The sequence below is a fragment of the Puma concolor genome, chromosome B1, assembly GCF_028749965.1.
Source record: "Puma concolor isolate L17-30 chromosome B1, mPumCon1.1.hap2, whole genome shotgun sequence".
NCBI classification, from domain to species: domain Eukaryota; kingdom Metazoa; phylum Chordata; class Mammalia; order Carnivora; family Felidae; genus Puma; species Puma concolor.
In genome coordinates this window covers 67283230-67309635 of record NC_141670.1, presented here as the reverse complement: position 1 = coordinate 67309635, position 26406 = coordinate 67283230, and the positions used below count along the sequence as shown (strand labels likewise).

Below are 26406 nucleotides of genomic sequence, written 5' to 3'. Positions count from 1 at the left end.
TTTTAATTTCTATTTATTTTATTATTTTTTAATACGTGAGTATAGCTGACACACATTATTACACTAAGTTTCAGCTTAGTTATTTTACCAGTTTATACATTATGCTATGTTTACTATAAATATAGCTACTGTAAATATAGTCCCATTACATTGCTATTCCAGTATCACTGACTGTATCCCTTCTGCTCTGTGTTTTATCCCTGTGACTCGCTCATTCTATAACTGGAAGCCCGTATCTCCCTCTCCCCTTCATGTATTTTGCCCAACCCTCCACCCTCCACCTCTCTGGCTATTATCAGTCTATTCTCTATATTTATAGTATGATTCTTCATTTTGTTTGTTTATTTTTTTTTAGATTCCACGTATGAGTGAACACATATAGTATATTTGTTTTTCACAGTCTGACTTATTTCACTTAGCATAATACCCTCTAGGTCCATCCATGTTGTCTCAAATGACATGATATCATCCTTTCTTATGGCTTTGTAATATTACATTGTGTATCACATTTACCTTATCCATTCCTATCAATGGACACTTAGGTTGCTTCCATGCCTTTGTTATTGTAAAAAATGCTGCAATAAACATAGGAGTATATCTTTTTGAGTTAGTGTTTTCATATTTCCTGGGGAGATAACCAATAGTGGAATTATTGGATCATATGATATTTCTATTTTTTAAGTTTTTGAGGAATCTACATAATATTTTCTAAGATATCACCTTAGAATGGCTAAAATCAAGAAAGCAAGAAACAATGAGTATTGAAGAGGATGGGGAGAAAAAGGAACTCTTGTGCACTGTAGAAAACAGTATGAAAGTTCCTCAAAAAATAAATGTATTCAGTTGTATCCTATCATTTTGTTTAAACTTGTTTCTATTTATTTGGGATTTTCCATCCTTATTATTTGTCTTTCTTATTTCTTTTTTCTCCCAGTGTATTTATTTGTAAGTTTTTCATTGCCTTTTATTTTTTAATAGACAGACACAATATTGAAAGATAAGTTCTTGTAACATTAATAAGCATACTTAACATATGTATGGATAATTAGTTATTATTCCCATTCCAAAATAATACAAAAAATCTTAAAATATTGCAAACAAATCATCCCTTTCCCTGTTTACGTATTATGTACAGTACTTAAACACTTATATCACTGTTTTTGTCTTGTGTTTTCACTCTTTTAAACATTTCAATCTTTTTTTTTCAAAAAATTTTTTCCTTAACGTTTTAATTTATTTTTGAGAGACAGAGAGAGACAGAGTGTGAGTGGGGGAGGGGCAGACAGAGAGGGAGACACAGAAATCGAAGCAGGCTCTGAGTTGTCAGCACAGAGCTGGATGACTTGGGGCTCAAACTCAGAGACCATGAGATCATGACCTGAGCTGAAGTCAGACGCTTAACCGACTGAGCCAACCAGGTGCCCTAAACATTTCAATCTTAAACTAAGAGGATATCCTAATTATTACTGAAAGTTAGTATTTTAATATATCATATATTTACCAAATTCTTGCTCACTATCATATCAAACTTACTGATCAGTTAATTTTCCTTATTCCTGAAGCAAACAGTTTCAGTTTCAGTTCTATTTCAGTTTATCTTGGTGATAATATCTGTTTTTGTGTCTCTGACACAATAAATAATGCTCTGGTTTCAAAATTATTTTTCCCTGATCATATTATAATATTAGAATATATTTTATTTCCACTAAGCCCTTTAATAATGTTTCTCTTTCATTTGGTGTCCATTATTGCTATTGAGAAAATTGCTGCTGTTCTCATAGTAATTCATCTGTCGTTTTAAGATTCTTCTTTGATATTTATTTTTTTTTCCATTTAGATTTCATTGTCCTTTCTAAATCTGAAGGCTTACTATATTTTATTTTATAAATTATAAAATAAAAATAATACACAGTGTATATGTGTACACACATATATATATAAAATATTCTTTATTATAGTACAGTAAATTCTCAGTTATTATCACTCATTTTGACCTAAATACTGTTTCCTCTTTTTTTTTCTTTTTTTCACTCCCATTTTGAAAAATATTACCTCCTTTCTGGAATCTCCTTCTGTAATTTATGTTTTCTACTGTTAATGGATAAATAATGTCTGGTATATTAAGATGCATTTGATTTCATTATTATTGGTAATTGTTTCTATAAAGTTACCATAAACACTGAATTTCTGAATAATAACCCATTGTTCCTAGGGAAAATACATACTTCAATTCCTAAGGGCCTCTGGTCAAAAGGTTTTCATCAACTAATCAATACTTAAATTTATTTCATGTGTGTTTCTGTTCAAAGACACTTTACTTAATATATATTGTTTATTAATTAACATTGAACTCATGGCCAAAGTGTACTACAACTCATGGCTAAATGAAGCTTACCATTGGGCACATCACAGCCTTCTTACACGGGCATTTCAACACTATGCTTAGGAATCATTTTAAGTGGAAAATTGCCCATAAAACCACAAAAATGCAAAACACATGGTACTAAATAGACCATGGAAAGAAGACTTGTTTACAGTATAAAAGCTGAAACAAGAAGGCAGAGTCTCTTCAAGTTCAATCTTTGCTAGAAATATATATGTTGGGTGACAAATTTTTCACCACTCTGCGCATGTCCCTGAATGACCACAAAAGCACCATGAGCATTGATTTTTTGGTTCTAAATGAATTTGGTGAACTTTCAAATGCAGAATCGACAAACAATGATAATTAACTATAATCAATGTCCCTACAGCAAAAAAAGAATCACACTACAGCTATGTTTAAATGAAATGATCTTATGATTATAATGTACAGCAAAGTAGCCAGATACAAATAATGGAACTATATATTTCCACTTATGTCATATTCAAAATCAGTCAATACTTATTTATGGTGGCAGAAATACACATAATGATTATCTTTGAATAATGAACAAAAAGAGTAATAAAGTATTATTATTTTAGTAACAAGATCATAAGGAGGACTCATTTGGATGGGGCCCAATTTTCTAACCTATAAAAACGTAAATGTTAGATTCTTGTCTGAAAAATCTCCACAATCATGATATATAATAATATTATTTTTAATAATTCAGTATTATATAGTATCTTTTACATTCTCATATTTCATTGTAATTATAGGCACTATGAAAAATAATATAATTTATGTGACTTTTACCATTGCATTAACATTTCATTATCAATATTTTCTATTAATTTAAAATTTTACATTGCTGTCTGAAGATAGTGATTATATGAAGATAAGTGATGTTAGCTTTTCTCACTTTTGAGGATCTAGTAGGTAATACATATTTAGTCAGTGTAGGTTTATAGTTGGAAGACTGAATTTAAAGACCAGTTTGATTATTTCTGAAACATACTTCTAATTTTAACCTGCTAGCTTTAATTTTTTTTAACATTTATTTATTTGAGAGAGACAGAACGTGAGCCGGGGAGGGACAGAAAGAGAGAGAGATACAGAATCCAAAGCAGGCTCCAGGCTCCAAGCTGTCAGCACAGAGCCCGATGTGGGGCTCGAACTCACAAGCTTTGAGATCATGACCTGAGCTGAGGCTGGAGGCTTAACGGACTGAGCCACCCAGGTGCCCCCATTAACCTGCTAGCTTTAGAATGTAAATAATCCCATACTGAATGCCTATAATTTGATGGCCTCTGTTACAGCTGAAATCAAGATAAAATGAACCTGCTCAAAATCCAGCAGTCTCAAAGACAGAAGCATAAGCGGTGAAATATACAGAAAGATATATATTCTCATAATAGGTACTGAACCATTTGATTGGTTATATATATGAGAATCATGTAACTCTGGAGGCCTTAGATAGGTTTTCTACCAGAACAGTTATGCATCCTTTTTCTCATGATTATACCAGTCATTATCTTATTAGAAATTAAACCATTATACTAATTGCCCACTGTAAATTTGTAACCCTAACCAGAGTTTTTCAATAGAAACACTTTTCATTCTTTTACTTGTAATACCAAAAATAGCTCATAGTAGGCAATCAATATGTAGAGCATGAATGGATGGATGGATGATGGGTGGGTGGGTGATTAGATAAAGTCATGTGAAGCTCTTAAGGATTCTTAGAACGAAAAGCCCTAACTTTGGACTTATTACCACTTTTTGTGGTTCTAGTCAGGAATCATTAGAGGGACTAATAGCTACTTCAATATTCAATTTCAAACCAATATCGATGCAAAAAAAAGTCTTTAAATATAAGGAATGGTTAGGTTACAGTGTCTCTCAGAAACTTTGATAATGAACAGGTATAAAGCACTTCTATATGCCAAGATCTGCTATAAATGCTTTATATGCATTAATTGAGTTAATTCTTTTATTTATTTTTTTATTTTTAATGTTTATTTATTTCTGAGAGACAGAAAGACGCACAGACCAGGGAGGGCCAGGGAGGGCCAGAGAGAGAGGGAGAAACAGAATCCAAAGCAGGCCCCAGGCTCTGAGCTGTCAGCACAGAGCCCGACGCTGCGCTTGAATTCACAAACTGTGATATCATGACATAAGCCAGCCACCCAGGCTGCCCAGTTGAGTTAATTCTAAATATAACTTTGAGATATGTATAATTATTAATCCATTATTAGATATACCTAATAAAACTGTTTTAAGTTTGTTTCCTCTGAGCTGTCAAGCAATAGATCATGAGTCAAGGGCCCTGTCACTGGAACCAAACTACCTAGAAGCAAATCCAGTACAACCCATTTGCTGTTGTGCAGTGGAATACAAACAGATTGCCTAGGTTCAACAACTTTGGATGGAGCAGAGCATGAAACGTTTGGGGACTCAAACCAGAATGTTTTTTTTGTAACCATGATCATGATAATTTTTATTAGGATTTTTTTCTCTGTCATTGACCTATGCACCTATTGACTTGTTTTACTACTATACTAAAACCTACTACACTACTATCATCTAATAAAGTCTACTATTATTTTGGCTTTTGTTAAGAATAAAATAAAGAGATAATAGTGTTTCTGGAATAGTAACTAGGAATACCTTAATTAGCCTCTGATTTGAATTCTTCTTGCTCTAAACAGAATAAGCAATTCTTAGGTTCATTTTTGTGGAACTAGTCATGTTAGTATTATGATGTGTTTATGGAATCAAATTTCTGAAAATAAGAAAAATTAATTATTTTCTAAATTCATTAAGTTCAAGCAGCAGAATGAGAGGAGACTTTGCAGAAAATGCATACAGTTCCCAGTTATCCAATTAATGAAACAAGTTACCAAAGAAAATCAAATGGCAATGTACAAGTTACCTGGTGAAGAATTACATAAAAGCACATTTTTTTTTTAAAGATCACCTTAAAAAGCAGGGATCATGCATACCTGAACAACTTTTTGGGACTGCACATCAACGATAAGGACTCTGTCCAAAGTTGGCTGTGCAACATAAATGAACTTGTCTTTGACATTAACAGCTGAGGCCCACACACACCTCTGAATTTCATCTCCTTCAGCTTTGGGACATACTTCATCCTATAATTTAGAAAATAGTGGAAAAATGAATATTTTAAATTATAACATGGGTATGACATATTAGGAGCAAAATTAATATTTGGTGCTTTACTACTTTCAACATCAAATGTTAAATATATACATACACAGAGAGATAAAGTTGTCTGATAAATCAAATAAAACAATACATAGTGCACATTTAAGCTCATTAAATGCGTAAATAAATCAATGTGAATAAACCTCTAATATAAATTTCATCAAGCCCTTAATTACTTATTTCTAATAGGACATTGGCCTTTCATTTGTTACTACCTAATTCATAACTCAGTAACTTCAGATATAGATAATAAATTCAATGTTTTCTCTCAAGTCTCCCACTCCTAAGCTTCTTTACCAGACATTAAATGCCACACCAAAGTATAGTTAGAGGTTATCACAGCATCTGTGGCTGCCCCCATGGCATCTCTATGGTCTTTTCAAAAGCCTCCAAATCCACTGGAAATGATTGAAAGTTTTCTAATTCTAATTCATGGAGAATCAGAGTCTTAGAAAAATTATTACAAGTATTCAGAATGCTTATTTTATATTTTATTTTCCAATTTGGTATCAAGGTCAAATTTTACAAAATCTTTTAACCTGCCCAAGCCTTTTTATTCTGTCTGCCCCTTCACCCTACAACTTCTTTCTGGTTGAATATTATATAGCTTGTGCTAAATGCCCATAAATGAGGTTAACAATGCCTTCTATTTCCTCCTTTCCTGAATTTTGTCAATAAACGCATGTTGAAGGGATACATAAGCCCTGGTGATCAGTGCTGGCAGACACATCACAAATGGAAGAAAAGTCATTTAGCTCATTATTTTTGTTTAAGGTTTTTCTTTTATTCACTGGTCTTTTTGGTTTGTAATTTTCTCAATTTACCTACAGTTAGAAAACTGCTAAGAAGAGAGATTTGTTGAGCTATACACAAAATGTATGTGTAATGATATTTATTTATATAATGATAATGATGTAATGATAAACACTCTTTATAGCATTTCATTTGTTTTATGATTTTGGTATGATCATTGACTACTGATGTCTAATTTATTGATTTGTATACTCCAGTTAGTAACTCTTTTTTTTTTTTTTTAACATTTATTTATTTTTAGGACAGAGAGAGACAGAACATGAACGGGGGAGGGGCAGAGAGAGAGGGACACACAGAATCGGAAACAGGCTCCAGGCTCTGAGCCATCAGCCCAGAGCCCGACGCGGGGCTCGAACTCACTGACCGCGAGATCGTGACCTGGCTGAAGTCGGACGCTTAACCGACTGCGCCACCCAGGCGCCCCTCCAGTTAGTAACTCTTAAGGTAAACTAGAATACTCTCCTTCTTCCCTGATTCAAATGAATTTTTTTCATCATACATTTCATTTACCATTTGTATTTAATAATCATGAAATAAAATTAACAAGGTTTTCCTGATCACCACTAAGCATTTCTTTTCATTTAAAGATAATACTGACAGGAAATAAACCACATGTGACATTTAGTAATTAAAATGAATACCACAATAATATAATCCTTTTGAGGCAGCACATAGTAGGTTGATTTTCTATCTGCATAACATATAGAAAATAATGTAAAAACCATAGCACTGTGGAATGAGAAGGTCAATATGTGGTCTGCTGTTTTTGTTCTTTAGAGAACTTCAGATCTGATTGCGGGAGGATTTGGCAGTTCCACTAGAGTTTAAGATCTAGTTTTTAAGATTTTAAGATTCAGTCCAGAAGCTTTAAGATTCAGTCCAGAAGTTTCCAGGTATGGCCAAATCACCAAGAATATATAATGAGAGTGATTTTAAAAAATAAAATAAAGGGGCGCCTGGGTGGCGCAGTCGGTTAAGCGTCCGACTTCAGCCAGGTCACGATCTCGCGGTCCGTGAGTTTGAGCCCCGCGTGGGGCTCTGGGCTGATGGCTCAGAGCCTTGAGCCTGTTTCCGATTCTGTGTCTCCCTCTCTCTCTGCCCCTCCCCCGTTCATGCTCTGTCTCTCTCTGTCCCAAAAATAAATAAAAAACGTTGAAAAAAAATTAAAAAAAAAATAAATAAAATAAAAAATAAAAACAAACAAAACCAATACAGGTTGTTCCAGGCTTGCAGAACATAACCTAAAAAAAAAAAAAAATCCTATATATGCTTCTGGTAGTTCTGGAGGTATGAAATTAACTTCATTATATAGAATACACCGCAGTCATTCTAAAATGATTACCAGTGGGTTCATCCTGAATCATGTCCATGACACCCTTAAGTGGGCATCACAAACCTGAAGGCAGAAATCTGTCCTCAGCACATGCCCACTATAGTTTCATTCATCAAATGAATTTGAATAGAAACATTATTTTCTATGCCAAACATGCTTCTTCAGAAGCATATTAAATATCTTTGACAGGAACCTATTTTGTGAGAATCAAGCACTATATAAAGTAAGTACTTGAGAAGCATGAAGATGTGGGAAGAAAGTGGGATCTAAGATTGATGAAAGGGTCTGAATTTGGGAAATGGTTTACAAATTCTTTGCTGTTGTGTAAAAGCTACCAAGAAAATCTGCCAGAATAATAGGAAGTGTGAGTGACCTGACACATCACTGTTAGCGGAACAACTGCTGAACCAGGAGCAACTTCCACCCCTTTGTTTTCTACAGAACTATTCAACAGTAAAATAAACTGCTCTGCTGGGAATTATTTCCTATTTGTATGCTGTCCCCATAAGATGTCCCTGACCAGCCTCGCAATCATTTTTACAAAGCCATTAAAAGTTTCCTGACAGCCACCCTGAGTTTTCCTTGCTTCACTTTATGCCATTATTTCTGATGAGAGTCTATTAGGTCCCATTTTGCAACGACACTCTTATTTTTTCAGATCACACAGATTAATATTTATTTCTGGGGATAGGAATTTTAGAGGAATGTTTTTTTCACATGCCTTAGGCATTTAATGAGGTAAAAGAAAACCTCAAAAAAAAAAAAACAAAGATGCAAAATAAAATTAAGATAATACATACGGATTAGGGAAATTGTCAGGAATTACATTGAGAAGTTTAATTAAATCACTTTTTATAGAAACGTATACCACCAGTTAGAGTAAAAGGAATTAATAAGATATTAGAACTAATAAGGATGAGCATCAATAATAAAAAGACATTTCATAATTCATAATTAGAACTTATCTATTTCCCTTTGGGTCATTTTGACATTTAATAATACACAATTCCTGTCTATGCATTATTCTCTTCCAAAACTTTAAAGGCAAACAAGACATGTTTCTAGCAATGATGAAAGTTTGGATTTAACAATTGAAACAGTGCTGATGATACCTGACTTCTAAACATAAGTAGGTCAAATAGATGGATACATGCATTTGTTTTCTATACTTTGCCATTTTTATTTATTGTATTGACTCTCTATTAAAAACACATTTTCCTCAAATTTCTAAATTCCCACCTCTCCTTCCTCTTCTTCCTCATACACCCCCTCTCAACATGCCTTCAATTATTTACGGCAAGGACAAATGTTATTTGTCATAAGCACCTCCATTTTCCTTGCATCCAACTCAGCAAGTGTCTGTCATTATCCCCTCCTCTCATCCTTCTCTCCAATCATAGATTTGTCCACCTGTCTTTTGCCTTCAGAAAGATCTGCCCTATATTTCATTTGAAATTTTAGTTATGTCTCCAAGTATTCAAGCATGAACATTCTCTGTAATTTAAGAAGCAAAGAATAAGAAAACATTAATTGGATTTCATCATCTTTCCCTTCCAGTCATCCATCCAATTCTCTTCAGACACTGAACAAGCTGTCTCGAAATTTACTTCCATTTCTTGACCTTTCAATATAAATTGTTCATACTTCAGACAGGTTTTCATCATCCTAGCTCTTTAAAAAGAGGAAAGATCACCAGTGGCCTCAGAATTTCCAATCATTATTCTTTACTTTTTGTCGGGAAGCATTTATTGAGTTCATATTATGTGAGAGATATTGTACAAAACTATGTTTGGAAACAAAATCATGAATAGAAGAGAACACCTGCTCTCAAATTGCTCATAAATTCTGATGCATTTGGCTATTCAGACACTGATTCTTCCTAAAATGTTCTTTCATTCAAGTAAGGCGAAGATCGGCAAAAAATTATTTCAGGAGTAGATTCCTTAATGCCCCTTACCCATTTAGCCCAACCTCCCTCTCACAGCTCCTCCAGCAACCCACTGTTTGTTCGCTATATTTAAGTCTCTTCTGCTTTGTCCCTCTCCCTGTTTTTATATTATTTTTCTTCCCTTCCCTATGTTCATCTGTTTTGTATCTTAAATTTCTCATATGAGTGAAGTCATATGGTATTTCTTTTTGACTAATTTCGCTTAGCATAATACCCTCTAGTTCCATCCATGTATTTGCAAATGGCAAGAGTTCATTCTTTTTGATTGCTGAGTAATAGTCTATTGTTTGTATATATACCACGTCTTCTTTATCTACTTATCTGTCGATGGATGTTTGGGGTCTTTCCATACTTTGGCTACTGTTGATAGTACTGCTATAAACATTGGGGTGCATGTGCCCCTTCAAAACAGCACACCCATATCCCTTGGATAAATACCTAGTAGTGCAATTGCTGAGTCACAGAGTACTTCTTTTTTGAATTTTTTGAGGAATCTCCATACTGTTTTTCAGAGTGGCTGCAACAGTTTGCATTCCCATCAGCAGTGCAAAAGAGATCCTCTTTCTCCGCATCCTCGCCAACATCTGTTAATTATAGCCATTCTGACAGGTGTGAAGTGATATTGTGGTTTTGATTTGTATTTCTCTGACGATGAATGATGTTGAGCATTTTTTCATGTGTCAGTTGGCCATCTGGATGTCTCCTTTGGAGAAGTGTATATTCATGCCTTTGCCCATTTCTTCACTGGATTATTTGTTTTTTGGGTGTTGAGTTTGATAAGTTCTTTATAGATTTTACATACTAACCCTTTATCTGATTTGTCATTTGCAAATATCTTCTCCCATTCTGTCAGTTGCCTTTTAGTTTTCCTGATTGCTTCCTTCACTGTGCAGAAGCTTTTTATTTTGATGAGGTCCCAATAGTTCATTTTTGCTTTTGTTTCCCTGGCCTCCGGAAATGTGTTGAGTCAGAAGTTGCTGCGGCCAAGGTCAAAGAGGTTTTTGCCTGCTTTCTCCTCGAGGATTTTGATGGCTTCCTGTTTTACATTTAGGTATTTCATCCATTTTGAGTTTATTTTTGTGTATGGTATAAGAAGGTGATCCAGGTTCACTTTTTTCTACGTGTTGCTGTCCAGTTTTCCCAGCTGAAAAGAATTTTTTTCTTTTCAGACATTTGCTGAAGAGAATGTCTTTATTCCAATGGATATTCTTTCCTGCTTTGTCACAGATTAGTTGGCCATATATTTGTGGGTCCATTTCTGGGTTCTCTATTCTGTCCCATTAATCTGAGTGTCTGTTTCTACGCCAGAACCATACTGTCTTGATGATTACAGCTTTGTAATACCACCTGAAATCCGGGATTGTGATGCTCCAGCTTTGGTTTTCTTTTTCAAGATTGTTTTGGCTATTCAGGGTCTTTTCTGGTTCTATACAAATTTTAAGATTGTTTGTTCTAGCTCTGCGAAGAATGCTGGTGTTATTTTGATAGGGACTGCCCAAATTCATACCATTTCCTACTCTGGTGTGTGGCCCAACAGCTAAGAACATTTTTTTTTTTGCATTTTTTAGTGGTTGACAATAAAAGAAGAATACTATTTTGTGACATGTAAACATTATATGAGATTCAAATTTGCATAAAGGTGTATTAGAACACAGCCACATCCATTTATTTAAATATTGTCTATGACTGTTTTCATGCTATAATAGCAGACAAAAAGATCATGTGGACTGGAAAGCCTAAGATATTTACTATCTGAACCTCTGTAGAATAAAATGTTGTTGATCTCATTCTTGGATATAACCCTATCTTAGTTATTATTTAAATCCTATTAAGTTCTGTCTATAGTGACTTCTTTATCTTATGTTCCTTAATTATGATTTCAGAAAAGGTAAGCCTCAGACCTTGGTTTTCTGCTTTATTTCCTTTACATTAAATTCTTCTCAGAGTGCATTCATTCTTATTGCTTTATTGTAATTACGGTCAGATGACACAAAGAAATTAATCTGTGGCCTTGCCAACCACCAGGCCTTCTATTATCAGTCTCTTTACAGAAAAAAAAAAAATCTGTTAAATGAACAACTTGAAATACCGCCATAATAATAAAAAAATGTGTACTATATTAAAGGTGATTCAAAACTAAATAGAAAATAAAAAGGGTGAAATACACATACATGAACACACATAGGTAAATTACAGATAGATGATAGGGAGATATATGAGAGAGAAGGAGAAATACACAGATGGTATAGAAAGATAAACCTTATCCATCTAGAGATAGATAATAAGGTTTGTTTTATATTTGGAAACTTTAAAAAACTAAGTAATTTTATAAAATAAAAGAAAGGCTATTGAGTAGCAAAATAACAGAGTAAAATTAACAATAATAATCATGTGTAGGCCCACATACAAATGTAAGTATAGTTGATGTGTAAAATATCTTGTTTAAAAGTAGACAATAATCTAAGGAATGCCAGGACTAGGAGCAAAGGAAACAAAACACAAAAGGCAAGCTAATTAAATACAAATAGGTTAGAATTCTCTGAAAAGTAGATACAGAAAAGTAGATATCTGATCTTTTGCATAATTTGGATTATAAAGGCGTCATGTAATATACAGAGCTGTGAATAAAAATATACCGGCATTATATTATATTATAATAAAATATTATTAAAAAGGCAGAAATAAGCATGTAACATATAAGGTGATCTAAGATGGATATACCAAATTTAGGCATTGGATTCACCCAAGGGTGGTATATAGACACTCTTAGGTAAGCACTGAACTACTAGAATTTTGTATTAAGTCAAAGAATGAGAGAAAGAGAATTTGACGTTTTGATCAACATGTAGCATTTAAGTGTGAAAATTTATAGATATATTGCAGACCTGGTTCTCTTGCTGATGTGGTCACTAGTTATTAAAAATAAATTGATTTTAATAGTTCTGCATTGTTTAATTTTTCTGCTTCTCTACCAGTCATGTTCCCAAGACTGGCAAGAGAGTTGCCTCCCCTGGCAGTAATTAAGAATTGTGGGGAGTTGAGGGACCTTGCAAATAGAAAAAAAAAAATGAAAGAAAGAAATTTTAAAAATCTTACTGAAAATGTGTAACTGTAATCTTCATTTACCTGCAATAAACAGTCTTTTCCCTAGCTAGAATATTCTCACCAAAACTTCATAAACACCAATGATTTTCCATAGCTACTAAAAAGCACACCATACCTTGTATTAATCAAATTCTTTTCAATCTACATTTGGCAGTCATATTTTTAATATTTCCAGTGAACTTATCCCTAACTACTATGGGTCTTACTGATTTCCTTCTTGTCTCAACTTCCATAGCTTTTATATTTTGTATCACATAGTTTGGCATATAACCATGTACTATCATCTTAATTAAAATGTTAGCCTTTGCTATTCCTATATTTTTACATTTTCCAAACATAATAGCAAAGATACAATATTTCTTCAGTAAATATATGTTTAAAATATATTTGGAATCTTTTGCAGCAATTTGGCATTGCCATAATAGCGATGTGTTCATATGACTAGTAGACTTATCTCTTTAAACAGAGTTTAGACCAGTCTGGGTGTGTCAAAGTTGCCTGGAAGATTTCTTGGGATGAAAAATACCTACTGGTTAAAAAAAAAAAAAAAAAAAGAAAAATTGAACAAAAATCAAAGTGATTCTTTCCCCCCACAAATAGTTTAAGAAGCATTGATTTGAGCTTTTTTTTTAAATCCCGACTGTCATCATCTGAGTCAACTGAGATATATAGAAAAGTGAATAATAAAATACTTGAAAAAATAGTGTTCACTTTATCAGTAGACTGTAAATAATTATTTCCAAAGAGGATTTGTTCAGTTTATCATGAATCAAGACAAATGAAACAAAGGTTCTTTTGTACTGTTTAGGTTGGGATTCCTAGGATAGTTTTCATAACATGAAAATATCTATAATCAAGGTTAAGCTTTTTTTTTTAATACACTGAATATAATGTATTCTGTTGATCTTGCTTAGTGATATTAAAAAAAAGAGATCTTACAAAAATGTATTAATTTAAATTAATATCAATGGTTATCTCCCTGTTGGACCACTTTTTAAAAAGAAAGGCCATGAAGTTTAAGTACTTTTATCAATTTTTAATTGAAATCACTATTTATAACCTGAGCAATACAACTTTTTCTATAATTATGTATATTCAATTTATCTAATTCTATTTGCCATTTCATTTATTAAAGTGTCATAAACAGTCTAGTTCATACTAGTTAAAGCACAGGTAGTCAGAGAAATGTAGGAGGTCATTTGCTTTAATTTGGCCTTAGAAAACTGTCATATAGCATGATTTTGATTCTAGTATATTAAAAGTACAAAGACCGCATTACAAAAATTTCCATCCTTTCTTTTAATACAAAAAGGATGTATTTATGTTTTTTAGTGTTACAATAAAAATGGAGCTGATAACATTACAGTTATAAATTGAGAATCAGTATCTCTTTAGAGACAGTGAATTAGAGAGGTTTTGAAAATAGACTTTGAGGTCAACCAGACCTAGAGGCAATACACTCATATTAACTGTGTAAATATTCTTCTTGGCCCTTGTTTATCTCAGTGGTATAACAATATTATGTATCACATAGGATTATTATGTACATTAAATAAAATAATGCTTGAAAAGGTTAAGTGATCCATAATGTTACCTGCTATTTTCATATAGAAAATTTCCTATGGGTTATATTTCATGAAACTAAAATAGTCTACATATTTTGCATACGATTTTTTTTCACTTTTTCATAGTGTTTTGGAGAGAAGTCACTGTGAATATTTAAGAATTTCAGAGAGTTACTTTAAGTATGGAATAGTTGATGCATAGATAGAATTATTCAAGAGATTTTTTTCCCTTTATCATTTGGAAGTTCTGTGACATTGAGCAAATCACTTCACCTGTCACATTTCATCTGTAGGTTGAAGACATGAAATTAAAATTTTGCCAACTGTTTTCAAAAAAGAAAAAAAATCCAAAGTTTTCTGAATTATTTCTATTCTGCTTAAATGGAAAATATTTTACCCAGTTTATAAAAATATTGCATTAGGTAAGAATCACTAATCAAAAAAAAATTTTTTTTTAAGTATGAAACTTCAAATGCCTTCATAAGAGAAGAAAACTGTAGACCTTTTGTAAATGTAGGACTAGATGGTTTGTGTCTTGGTTCTCTTGGTTCTTGTAAAAGAACTGAAATCCTGGCTAGGGCTTGGTCCAGATGCCAGTAGGCACTGAGAATCCCAGGGGCAGGAACTTAATGTCTGTTGGGAAAGGCATACATTTGAATAACGGGAGACCAAATTAAATATAAAAACTGAAGGTTTAAAGTTAGCTTGAAGAACCAGTAAATGGAGTTTGGCAAAAAAGTTGAATCAAAAGCTGATATCAAGCACTAAAGAAATTGAACAATTATGATCAATATCAGAAAGTATAAATTATATGGGCCAATATGTTTTATGGTGGATAGTTTGATTAAATAGTAATGGGGATAGTTGAAATTAAATTATTAGTTATGTTGAATTTTGTTCCCTAACATAATGAAGTTTTGATTTGTATAGGAGCAATAATAGTTTTTCCTGACTTTGTTTTACAATGCACAATTAGTAAATGGTGAGCTAGAGGGAAAAAAATAAGATTAACAAATTTTTTTCCTTACCAGATAACACATGAAGTTAAGTGACCAGAAAGAGAATAGAAGAGAGGAGAGGAGAGGAGAGTAGAGAAGAGAAGGGAGGAGGGAGGAGAGGAAAAGAAAAACAAGAAAAGAAGAAACAAGAAAAGAAAGAAAGAATGAATGAAAGCAACCAAGCTGGGCTTTAGTGTGTAAACTTTTCTTTAAAATAATGAAAAACTCATTATAATAGTGACATCATTATGAACACTAATGAATATCATGGGAAATGGGGCTTACTTCTTTCAAATACATTTTATAATTTCTTTTAATTTTTTTGTTAAAAAAAAGTTTCAATGTTTGTATTTTATTTCTGAGAGTGAGACAGAATGTGAGTGGGGGAGGAGCAGAGAGAGAGGGAGACACAGAATCTAAAGCAGGCTACAGCTGTCAGTACAGAGCCTGACACAGGGCTTGAACCCACAAACTGAGATCATGACCTGAACTGAAGTCAGACACTTAACCAAGTGAGCCACCCAGGCACCTCTGTACTTGAGTGTCTTTAAGTGGAAATAGAGAATACTTGTTCAAATGGTCCTTTCCAACTACCGATTAGTAGATTCATTATTAAAAAGATGAATAAAATATTTGTTTAAATGCCAAATATACACATTTCCATTCCACAATTTTACAATTTTTCTGACAACTGGATATCTAGTATTTTTTTTTCTTTCTTTCTTTTTAATTTAGAAAAAAGGGAGGCTTCTTTATAATGTACACTTTTAAATTTTGGCTTGAGAGCATAGATCTGTCTCCTTATAGCTTTCCATCATTTGATTTAGTTCTTCCATTTTGAAGCAATATATTCTCTCCTAAACTTTACATAAAAGTCCTTCCAATGTTAAAGAAAATTTGTTAATATCCCTTTAAAACACAGCTCCCAAAACTAAACTTACATTTTTTTAACGTCAGTACAAATTAAGGAGTTCATTTCCTTTGCCTTCCTGATTATCCACTTCACAGGTATTATTTATTTCAAAATCTATAATTGCTTTAAGTAATATGATAGGAGCATGGAGAAGTGCAACCTGTCAAAATAAAATGGCTGGTTTTTAGAAGACATTGTAAATGCATCAGTTTGGATTATTTACCTTAATGCTTTGAAATTCTTCTATTAAAATGGAGAACATTAAGTTATTTCTTATCGTTAAAGTCCACAGGATATAGATGAATCGAAGTTAAACTTTTAAGGAAAGAGCTAAACAATTTAAATGAGATGGGATATCAAAAATAATCTAAGGTTCTAAGGTGTCCTTTCCTTCTTTAAATGTTCATCTCTCTCTCTTTTCTTTTTTTTAATAGTGACACATGAAATTTGATAATGCCCATTTTTCAATTTTTTGTTTCAAAACATTAGTTTAGGATCAAGATGGGTTTTAGTGATTATCTTTTTTAATATACATATGTAATCTGTCCTTGTGAATTGCTTACTTTGCCTTGTAACTATTTTTTAAAATGTTGACAAAGGAGTCCCTGGGTGGCTCAGTTGGTTAAGCATCTGACTTTGGCTCAAGTCATGATCTCAAAGCTTGTGAGTTTGAGCCCTGCATCGGGCTCCGTGCTGACAGCCTGGAGCCTGCTTCAGATTCTGGGTCTCCCTCTCTCCCTGTCCCTCCCCTGCTTGTTCTCTGTCTCTCTCTTTATTTCAAAAATAAATAAAAACATTAAAAATTTTTTTTAAATGTTGACATAAAAGTATAAATTGAAAAAGAAAGCATAAATAGAAGTAATTTATACTTGTTGAACTATCTACACTTGTTTCAATAGAGTGTAATATCATTTAGGAATTGAACTTTTTTTGCAGCACATAATCTCACAATGCAGATGGCGACATGTCATTTTGATCGAGTCCTTCCATCTTTCCATATTGTCTAGCACAGAAGTGCCTTATGTGGAAGACAGGCGTGATCATTTTTGCAAGACTACTATTTACTGAAGCAAATTATTCTGAAGGGTGATAGATTTATCTTCAAAAATTATAAAGCTATTTATAGGATAACTATATGCATTTCTATTTTTCAACTTTACTGTAATGCACACATAAACTTGTCCCACATCAGGATGCCTACATTGAATACCATTACATTTTACCTTTTAGGTCAACAGTCTTTAAAAATTATTTTAGCACGTATTATATTATTTACTGTTTAAATATTATTGCAAATGACTTTACATTCTATTTCTTATAGGTATGCAGTGAAAGGATATTGGTCAAATAATTTATGCACTCATGTATTTTGCTTTGTTTATATCAGTTAAAGAAAAACCATGAAAATAGGCCCATTTTTAAGTTATATTTTGTAAACCTTTAGAAATAAATGTTATGTTAAAATAATTTATCTCTGCACCAACCTTCTTTATAAGGGGATACAAACCAAAAGTACATTTTATTTATTATATTTCCTACAGAACTATATTTTGTCTTGTCTCCTTTTTACTACTGAATTACATAAGAGTTCTGCCACACTCTCCAGTTCAAAAAACTTCTTGGGTGATAACATGAAGACAGTATTGAGTGAGAATTCACCAAAACTGCCTCTGTAAGTTAGTTCTATGTGAATCCTTCAAAATGTATACAGAATGGGGCGACTGGGTAGCTCAGTTGGTTGAGCGTCTGATTTTGTCTCAGGTCATGATCTTGAAGTTCTTGGGTTCGAGCCGCATGTCAGGCTCTGTGCTGACAGCTCAGAGCCTGGAGGCTACTTCTGATTCTGTGTCTCCCTTTCTCTCTGCCCCTCCCCCATGTGTGATCTGTCTCCCTCTCTCTCTCAAATATAAACATTTAAAAATATTTCAATGTGTACAGATCACCTAATCCGATATGCTATTATTTTATTACATTTCTAATTTTTCTAAATAATTTCAACAGGGAGCAATCAACAGTAAAGTAAATGTTTATGAAATTATATTAGTAGATAACTATATGCTGCAAATTATACATTAAAGAGTACCTTTTTTTTTAATTGAAGTCAATGGATACACAGTGTTACTGTAGCATCAGGTGGACAATGCCCTGACTCGAAATGTCCATACTTTCTGCTGTGCTCACCACAAGTGGATCTACTATCTGTGACCACACAATGCTATTCTGATACCATTGACTATATTCCCTCTGCTGCCTCTTTAACCCCCATGACTTACTCATTAAAAGTTACTATTTTTCAATGAAAATGGTACTGGTGTATAGGTTTTTAAATATACTAAGCTCGTTTTCTTCTACTCTTATCATAGGAGTACGTTTTTCATCTTAAAATAGAAATGAGATAGGAGCGACTGCTGTGGTCTTTTTCAGGATGGAAGGAAGTACACGTAAGATAGACCCGTAAATGGATCCAGTTCTTGAAACGAGAAACACTTTGGCGGTGATTTCAGGCAACTTAGACTGCCAGTAGTTAAGCCCCTCCATAGTGGCTCGTGTTCCATTTTCTTTAGCACTTCAGAGATGAGATTTAAAAAGGGAATGGAATGATTGCCATGCTGTTTGGCAAGCCCTAGGTGTGCTTTGGGTTTGTCTTTAATTTACTGAGCAATCTGTAACATGTTGTCTAAAACTGCTTTAATAAAATCTTGAAGAAAAATTACTAAATTATAAAGAAAAAGGAGTTTTAATAGGCAATAAATTAGTTAGCTTAAATAGTTAAGAGATAAACAATAATTTGAACTTTAAGTTTTGTCTTCTTTTAATTCTTATTATATAGTTGTATCTCCAATTTCCGTGTAGGAAACATATAAAATCATTATATGATAAGTATATAAAGAAATGCATACTGTCTCTCTAAGTGCTTTCAGCAATATTTTTAATTCTTCACAATTCAAACACTTAATAAAATAAAATTGAGGACATTAATTTACTGTATTGTTTTTCCTCCTACACCACCTCTCAAATTATTCAAACTGAGATTTATGACCTATCTGAAATATGAAAATGATATTAGAGAAAATGACTAGCCTTTGGTATTAAGTTGCAACTTTGACAACTATGTTTGGAGCATAAAATGTAAACAATAAAATATCAAGCAAGAACTTGGGAAATTAAAGTTACATAGAAATTTTAGGAAATTTCAAGAAAAATAAGAACTAAGATTTAAACAAACCATTAAAATTTTAAATCTAATCCACAAAAGCTTTAAAATAATTACATAATGTTCAACATATTCAGAGAGAGAAATGTTAGGAATTATGTGAGCAAAATTGTCATCGTTCATAAAGAAACACCAACAGGAAATATCTAATTCATAATTCAAGAGATACTGCACACTCCTTAAAGTGAGTAAATGAAATTGATTCCATGCAGTGGGACTGGGAATAGGGAAGCATGAAGAAAAAAAAAAAGACTACTTTTTCTCTAAGCTTTTTTTGCATCATTTTATTTTACCATGCAAATCATTCCTTTGGGAAAATAAAAATAAAAATAAAAATAAAATAAAGAATAGGTACCTTTCTTGTGAATAAAACTAAATCTTAGGCCAGAACTATAGTTTAAAATCTGTAAAAGACATATTTATGTGATTTCATAAATCTCAAGTAAAAAGGTTTCATGTTTAAAGACATTTGTATTAATAATTTTTAAATAGTTTAAGTGTTTATTAATTTTGAGAAAGAGGGAGAGAGCACACATGTGGGGGATACAGAGAGAGAAAGAGAGAGAGAGAGGAAATCCCAAGCAGGCTCCATGCCCAGTGCAGAGTCCAACAAAGGACTCCATCTCACAACCATGAGATCGTGACCTGAGCCAATATCAAGAGTCGGACGCTTAACCAACTGAGCCACCCAGGAACTCCTGAATAATTTCTTACAAAACTCTTCAATTTTGTCCTTAGGAAATTTCCATCGAGAAAATTAAATTGCTATGAACTCATTTCTTTCTGAAGTGCATAGAATGTACTTTATATTATAATGAGTTCTTATTTCTCCTGAATAAAATGTTCCATAATGATGGCAAATGATTGTCTAAGATACATATATCATTTTGGTCATATTCATCCAGGTAACTTGGCTGGTTCTCATTAGTAATTCTTGAAGGAGACTTAATCTGCTTTCTTAGATAAAGTCACCTGCTATTCAACTCCACTAAAATGTTATTGCACAATTTACATATTTCCCACTGTTGTTCTCCCAATGTTAGGCTTACATACTTACAGTCTAATAGAAGCACAATACAAGATTTTTTAAAATAATGTGTTTTTTATTGGACAATTAGAAGGCCTCTTTAAGTCTAGGGTTTCAAAGATTTCATATATTTACTTCTTTTAACATCTACAGAGGAATCTACTAAGAAATAGAGGTAGTTTGTATTACTTTCTATAAGAAGCTCTTTGCAGGACATCACTGCAACCACAAAGGGAGAAAAGCTTAAATCTTCAGCATTCTAGAACTCTTTTCACTATAAGCCATGTTTGAATGGAGGCCCATTGAGAAAAGAATAAATGGAGAAACAGTTCTTTCTGAAGTCTACAGTGCCCTTGAATTCAAAAGGATGCTCAATGGCTTCGTGGGGGAAATGAATGGCCTGCATCATATAAAGGAGCTGATGATTTAACAAATATTTTTGTGGACAGAGTTTGGAGAAGTAGTAATTGGGTTAGAACCAGAAAGAAACGCTGAAAGGGAAATTTGGAGGTGTAACTAATGGAACGGATAAATGCCCTGAAGGCAGCAGTGCTTGAGGCCAGAGACAACACCAACGGAGAAAGAAATGTGCACCTGCTGTGTTTCCCTATTTCTAATTTCAGCATCAATTTCTTAATATCTAAATATTCTGAATGCTACAGACAATCTGTTCCTATATACCAATTCCATTTCAATAGAGTGCTAATAGTATTTATTCGTAAAAATAAAGTAATTTTCATAGATGGGAATTTCAGACCTAGAAAACAGGCATTGTAGAGGTGATACATATCAGACTTCTTGTAGAAAGTATGTTCCTCTGCAGTTCAGCACCATTTTAATTATCATTAAACCCAGTAATTAAACCTTCGTGTCTCAAAATATAAGACCCATGCAGGATAAAATATATGTGATTTTCATTTGAGCTCTTCTAGGGTCGATGAAAGAATAAGTAACACCATGGTATGTGTGAGGAACCGCAGCTAGATCTATAATAAGCAAACACAGAAGTAATGGAATTTAAAAGGTATTAAGGAGTACAGATGACAAAAAAGTTGAAAACCATAAGAGTGAAAAGGTTAGTAATCTTGGAAGATCGTGTCATCCTTGAGCCTGTAATTTACACATTTTTCCAACCCATTTCAGTTTGCATTCTGAATTCATAAGTCTGGGTTAGAATTCTATTTGCTTGAAGTTCATACTGTGGGGGACGAGATGAAATAATGTGTACAACTAGGATAAATATAGCAAAAATCATCTAGTAAGGCTATGTAACAAAAAAGAAAAAAAGAAAGAGAATGAAAGTATAACCATGTTGCATGAATCCTGACCAGCTCACTATCAAAAGCTGAAACCCGATGTAATCTGACATTGCACCAAAATTGAATTTTTATTTAAAGCAAGAAAATGGCATCTTCTGAGACATTTGATGGAAAATTCTATATTCGCAATATTTCAGTTTTCATCTTAATGTTACTACTTAATGAGTTATATTGGAAATTGTGCTTCCATTCTCTTAATACCAACAATGACTTGATAAATGTTATATTTATATTTAATCCTTTCATGGAAGAAAAAAAAAACTCCAAAAGACTCATTACTCTCACTCAAGAGATTTATCTTCTAAATTCCCAAAGAACCAGCTTTTTTTTTTCTGTAGTAGAACTCCAAACTATCTTCTACAACTTATCTGCACAGTATATTTTGACTACGTGATCCTGAATTAATAGACACATGAGGTTATATGTACCCTGAAACAATTCATTGATAAATTATTCTATGAAACATTTTTTTCACAAACACATTAAAAGAACACTGTTTTCTGGGAACTGAAGTAAGGAACAATATTAAGGTGAGGAAGAAATTAGATGTATACATGTTTAGACTTAAAGAATGCATAAAAGAATGAATAGCCAAACTGTCTGAACGATGGAATTTTTATGAAATTCATTTAACAACTGTTGCTTGATTACCTGCCATGGGTAAAACACTGTACTAATATTGGGTATACAAACACGGATTTAATAAGTCCCTTGACTAAGAGATAGTAAGATGTGATGGTTAATTTTGTATGTTAACTGGGTTATTACTAGACTATGGCACCTAGCTGTTTGGGCAACACCAGTCTATTTGTTGCTATTAAGTTGTTTAAAGGTGATTAACATTTATAATTGTTCTTTAAGGAAAACAGATCACCTCCCATAATGTGAGTGGTCCTCGTGCAATCAATTGAAGGCCTTAAGATTTAAGAATGAGTTTTCCATAGAAGAAGGAATTCCGCCTCAAGCCTTCCCCATGGAAATCTGCTTGAGTTTCTAGTCTGCGTACATATTTCAGACTCAAGACTTCAATACCATTTTGTGTCTGAGTTGCCGTCTATTGGCTTCATCTGGATTTCAGACTCCAGACTATATATAGCATCCCAATATTCACTCTTACCTGAATTTCCTGTTGGCTGTCCTGCCCTAGGGTTTTCAGACTTGCTAACCCTCCTACCATCACCTGAGACAATTCCACAAAATAAAAAGATCGGGGATAAAGACAGAGATAGAGATAGACAGAGATAAGGATAGAGATAAATATAGAGATAGAGTCAGAATAAAGAGATACAGGTATTAATTATATTGGTTCTGTTTCTCACATAATACGCAACAATTTGCTCAGGAAATTATTTTATAATTAGAAATGTAAATCTAGAAATGTAGCACCAAATAGCTTACACACTCTGCAATTGGTATCTCTCTTGTGTTTAAACACAAAACAAAATAGCTTTGCGTGAGCTTTTATTCTCAAAACTTAACATGATCAATTTCTTCTTACTTCTACCTCTGTATACTTGTATATCATGAAAGTGCCTGTGTATATATACCAATTATTTAAGTTTATCTCACACTAAGGAATAAAAAAGTAACAGAACAATAAGAAATAAAAATTTATTTACTGTACTCTTTATTTCATATATATGGACTATAATAATCACATAAGAAATGTGTCTTTCTTTTTGGTATTCATTGAATACTTTTATATTCTGCATTTAACAGTTATAAGCAAGACATAGTTTTAGCCAATTCACAATTCTCTCTATTACTCTTAGTGCTTTAAAAAATATATTGGTCAGAGGCGCCTGGGTGGCTAGGTCAGTTAAGCCTCCAACTTTGTCTCAGGTTGTGATCTCACGGTTCGTAGGTTGAGCCCCACATTGGGCTCTGTGCTGACCGCTGAGCCTGGAGCCTGCTTCTGATTCTGTATCTCTCTCTCTACCCTTCCCCATTTGCACTCTGTGTCTGTCTCCAAAATACATAAACATCAAACAGATATAAAAAAATAATATAAAATAAAAAATATATTGGTCAGCTGAAATGTTTTGGTATTTTAATGTCAACATTCAAAGCAATAGAAAGGTCATAAATTTCAAACATACACATTTTGGGGGTTCCCAATAATTAAATTAACTCATCCAGAGCCATCAAAACACATTCTAAAAAAGGATATTCTTAAGACTTGCATTCAACTAAATTGCATTAAACCATTTACTGATACTCTGAAATAGCACACTTGTAATGTAAGAAGAAAATTCTTTGTCTCTAAATTTGCAGATCAAATTCAGGAGGTGATGGTTTTGAGATAAAAATTATGGATATCACAGATTATCTTATTGCTGTTAGTCGCCGAAGTTTCAAATTCTGTGATATGACAAACACATCTGTGTCAGTTAGCTACAAAACTGCTAGTCCTGTAGGAATCAGAGATATACTCTCCTACAAAATTATTTTGCTTTGATTTAAATCATTTTGATGCTACATTATCTTTGTATTAGCCCAGAATTTTCATCCATAATGCTTTTATGAAAATATGAATGTGGTATTAAACTGCATGATTTGCTTTATCACAAGCAAATATTTATATTTTCCTATATGTCTTTACTTATTTACACACACATATATGCCTTACTCAGAATGGACTTAGTATTGACATTATATGATTATAAAACAAAACAAAATTGTTTGTGTAATTTTAAATGTTTTCTTCCTTGTTAAACGATAACTTAGCAAAAATAATAATTCCATTTAGCTTATAACCAAAACATTTTTAAATTAAAAAATGTTTCATTTGTTTTAAACAATCACAGGCATATTGAATTAAATTATTTTCTTCATTTAAAATAAGAGGTCTTGGGGGTGCCTGAGGGCTGAGTCGGTGCAGCATCAACTCTTGATTTCGGCTTAGGTCACGGTTCATGGGTTTGAGCCCTGTGTTGGGCTCTGCACTGAAAACCTGCTTGGAATTTTCCATCTCCCCTCACTCTCTGCCCGCCCCCCCCCCCCCCCGCCTCTCTCTGTCTCTTATTCTCAAAATAAATTTTAAAAATTAAAAAAATTAAATAAAATAAAATAAGACATGTTTTTCCTATAAGATAGCTGGAGGGAAGCTCAATTATCTTATCCCACTTATACTTTTCTTCTCATTTTAGTGCATAAGATGTGAATTGTCTCCATACATCAACATAAGACAACACTGGCTACTGGTACACTGAAAATAGGAGTTGAAAGTAAAAAATCTAAACAATGGAATTATTAAATATTTATTTTACTCATATCTCATGGCCATGCTAACCTTTAAAATGAGTATTGGGAGAGGATCCATGATTAGGTGTACCAATATTTTAACTTATTTGGGGCGTTTGGTGCATGTCCAAACTTGTGTGGGAACACATAAATAACATAGATACCTTTAATCTTACATATTTTGGTGTATACATGTTTATGTGGAGATATATATAGAGCTATGACAATGTAAACATAATTATATTTATCATCTCATAAAAATGTAATCCCTAATATGTATGATTAATACCCATTTTGTTAGATATTATTTTATTTTCAGAATGCTGTACCAATATTTTACAGAAAAAAATCTTTCTAAGAAGGGTAAGATACATATTTATAAATAAAAAAATTGATATTTTCCCATATAAATCTAAAGCATTCATTCCACTGAGACCTCATAAAAATGAGATGAAAAATAAAGGGGAATCAATATTTATAAAGCAGCTAATATACCCCAGTTTCCCATCAGATTATTTTCATGTTATTTTCTTTTATTTTGTTAAATAACCATTGCCTACCCAGATGGGAGACATTCTAAATTAAGGAGCAGGTAAAGTTATTATGATGTGTTCATTCTACACGTTTCACTTCTATTGCCTTTATTTTAATTAGAGCAAGTAATTAGGAATATACAACATATTATTTTTCCTTCTCAAGTATAAAACCTGCATAGAATATCAGCCTGTCTCACAGTTTTAGTATTTTCCTCCCCAAACTTCTCATACACGCATGGATTTCATTGTGTTTCCAAAATATAATTCTATTTAACAAATCTGCTGCATAAAACTGCATAGGAAGTTTTTAAATACTTGCCTGAAATCCAAGGAGCTTTTCACTAGGCTTAATGTGCCTCTGAAATTCACATTCTATGGGTTGTATCACTTTGATTCCATCTTCATAAAAAACATAGAACATGTTCCCAATTCCCAGACCTTAGGAACAAAAACACATTCAGAAGTTCAAAATAAAATTATCAGAAATCTTTACAACCAAAACTCAGTGTTCCTCCCAGTACTGGCAGGAGATCGATTTGTAAAGTTGTATAATGTTAATAAAGCAAACCATATGAATCCTTTACCTTATACCAAAGCAACTTTGTGATATTATGCGACATTCTTCATGGTCTCTAATCTGCAATTCAGCGATTTCTTTAGTATAATTCAATAAATGTTTCACATAGAAATGGAATTTATAAACTCTTTGATATATAGATTATGTCTGACACCTTCCCCACTTAATTTAGGTGTTGATTAAAAAAGAAAAATAGTTTTTGAAGAATTATATTTATTGTAT

At 32.8% G+C, this 26406-nt stretch overlaps 1 protein-coding gene across 6 annotated transcripts in view; it reads right to left on the bottom strand.

Annotated features, from left to right (window-relative positions):
- The window catches only part of FSTL5 (follistatin like 5), a 780922-nt gene that overhangs the window by 72145 nt on the left and 682371 nt on the right, over window positions 1–26406 (bottom strand). For all 6 annotated transcript variants that reach the window (XM_086703952.1, XM_086703953.1, XM_086703951.1 and 3 more), the window contains 2 exons: window positions 25927–26045; window positions 5368–5517 (listed from right to left, as the gene is read on the bottom strand). In XM_086703952.1, the coding sequence (XP_086560078.1) occupies window positions 5368–5517; window positions 25927–26045 (269 nt within the window). The remainder of the gene's footprint in view (window positions 1–5367; window positions 5518–25926; window positions 26046–26406) is intronic.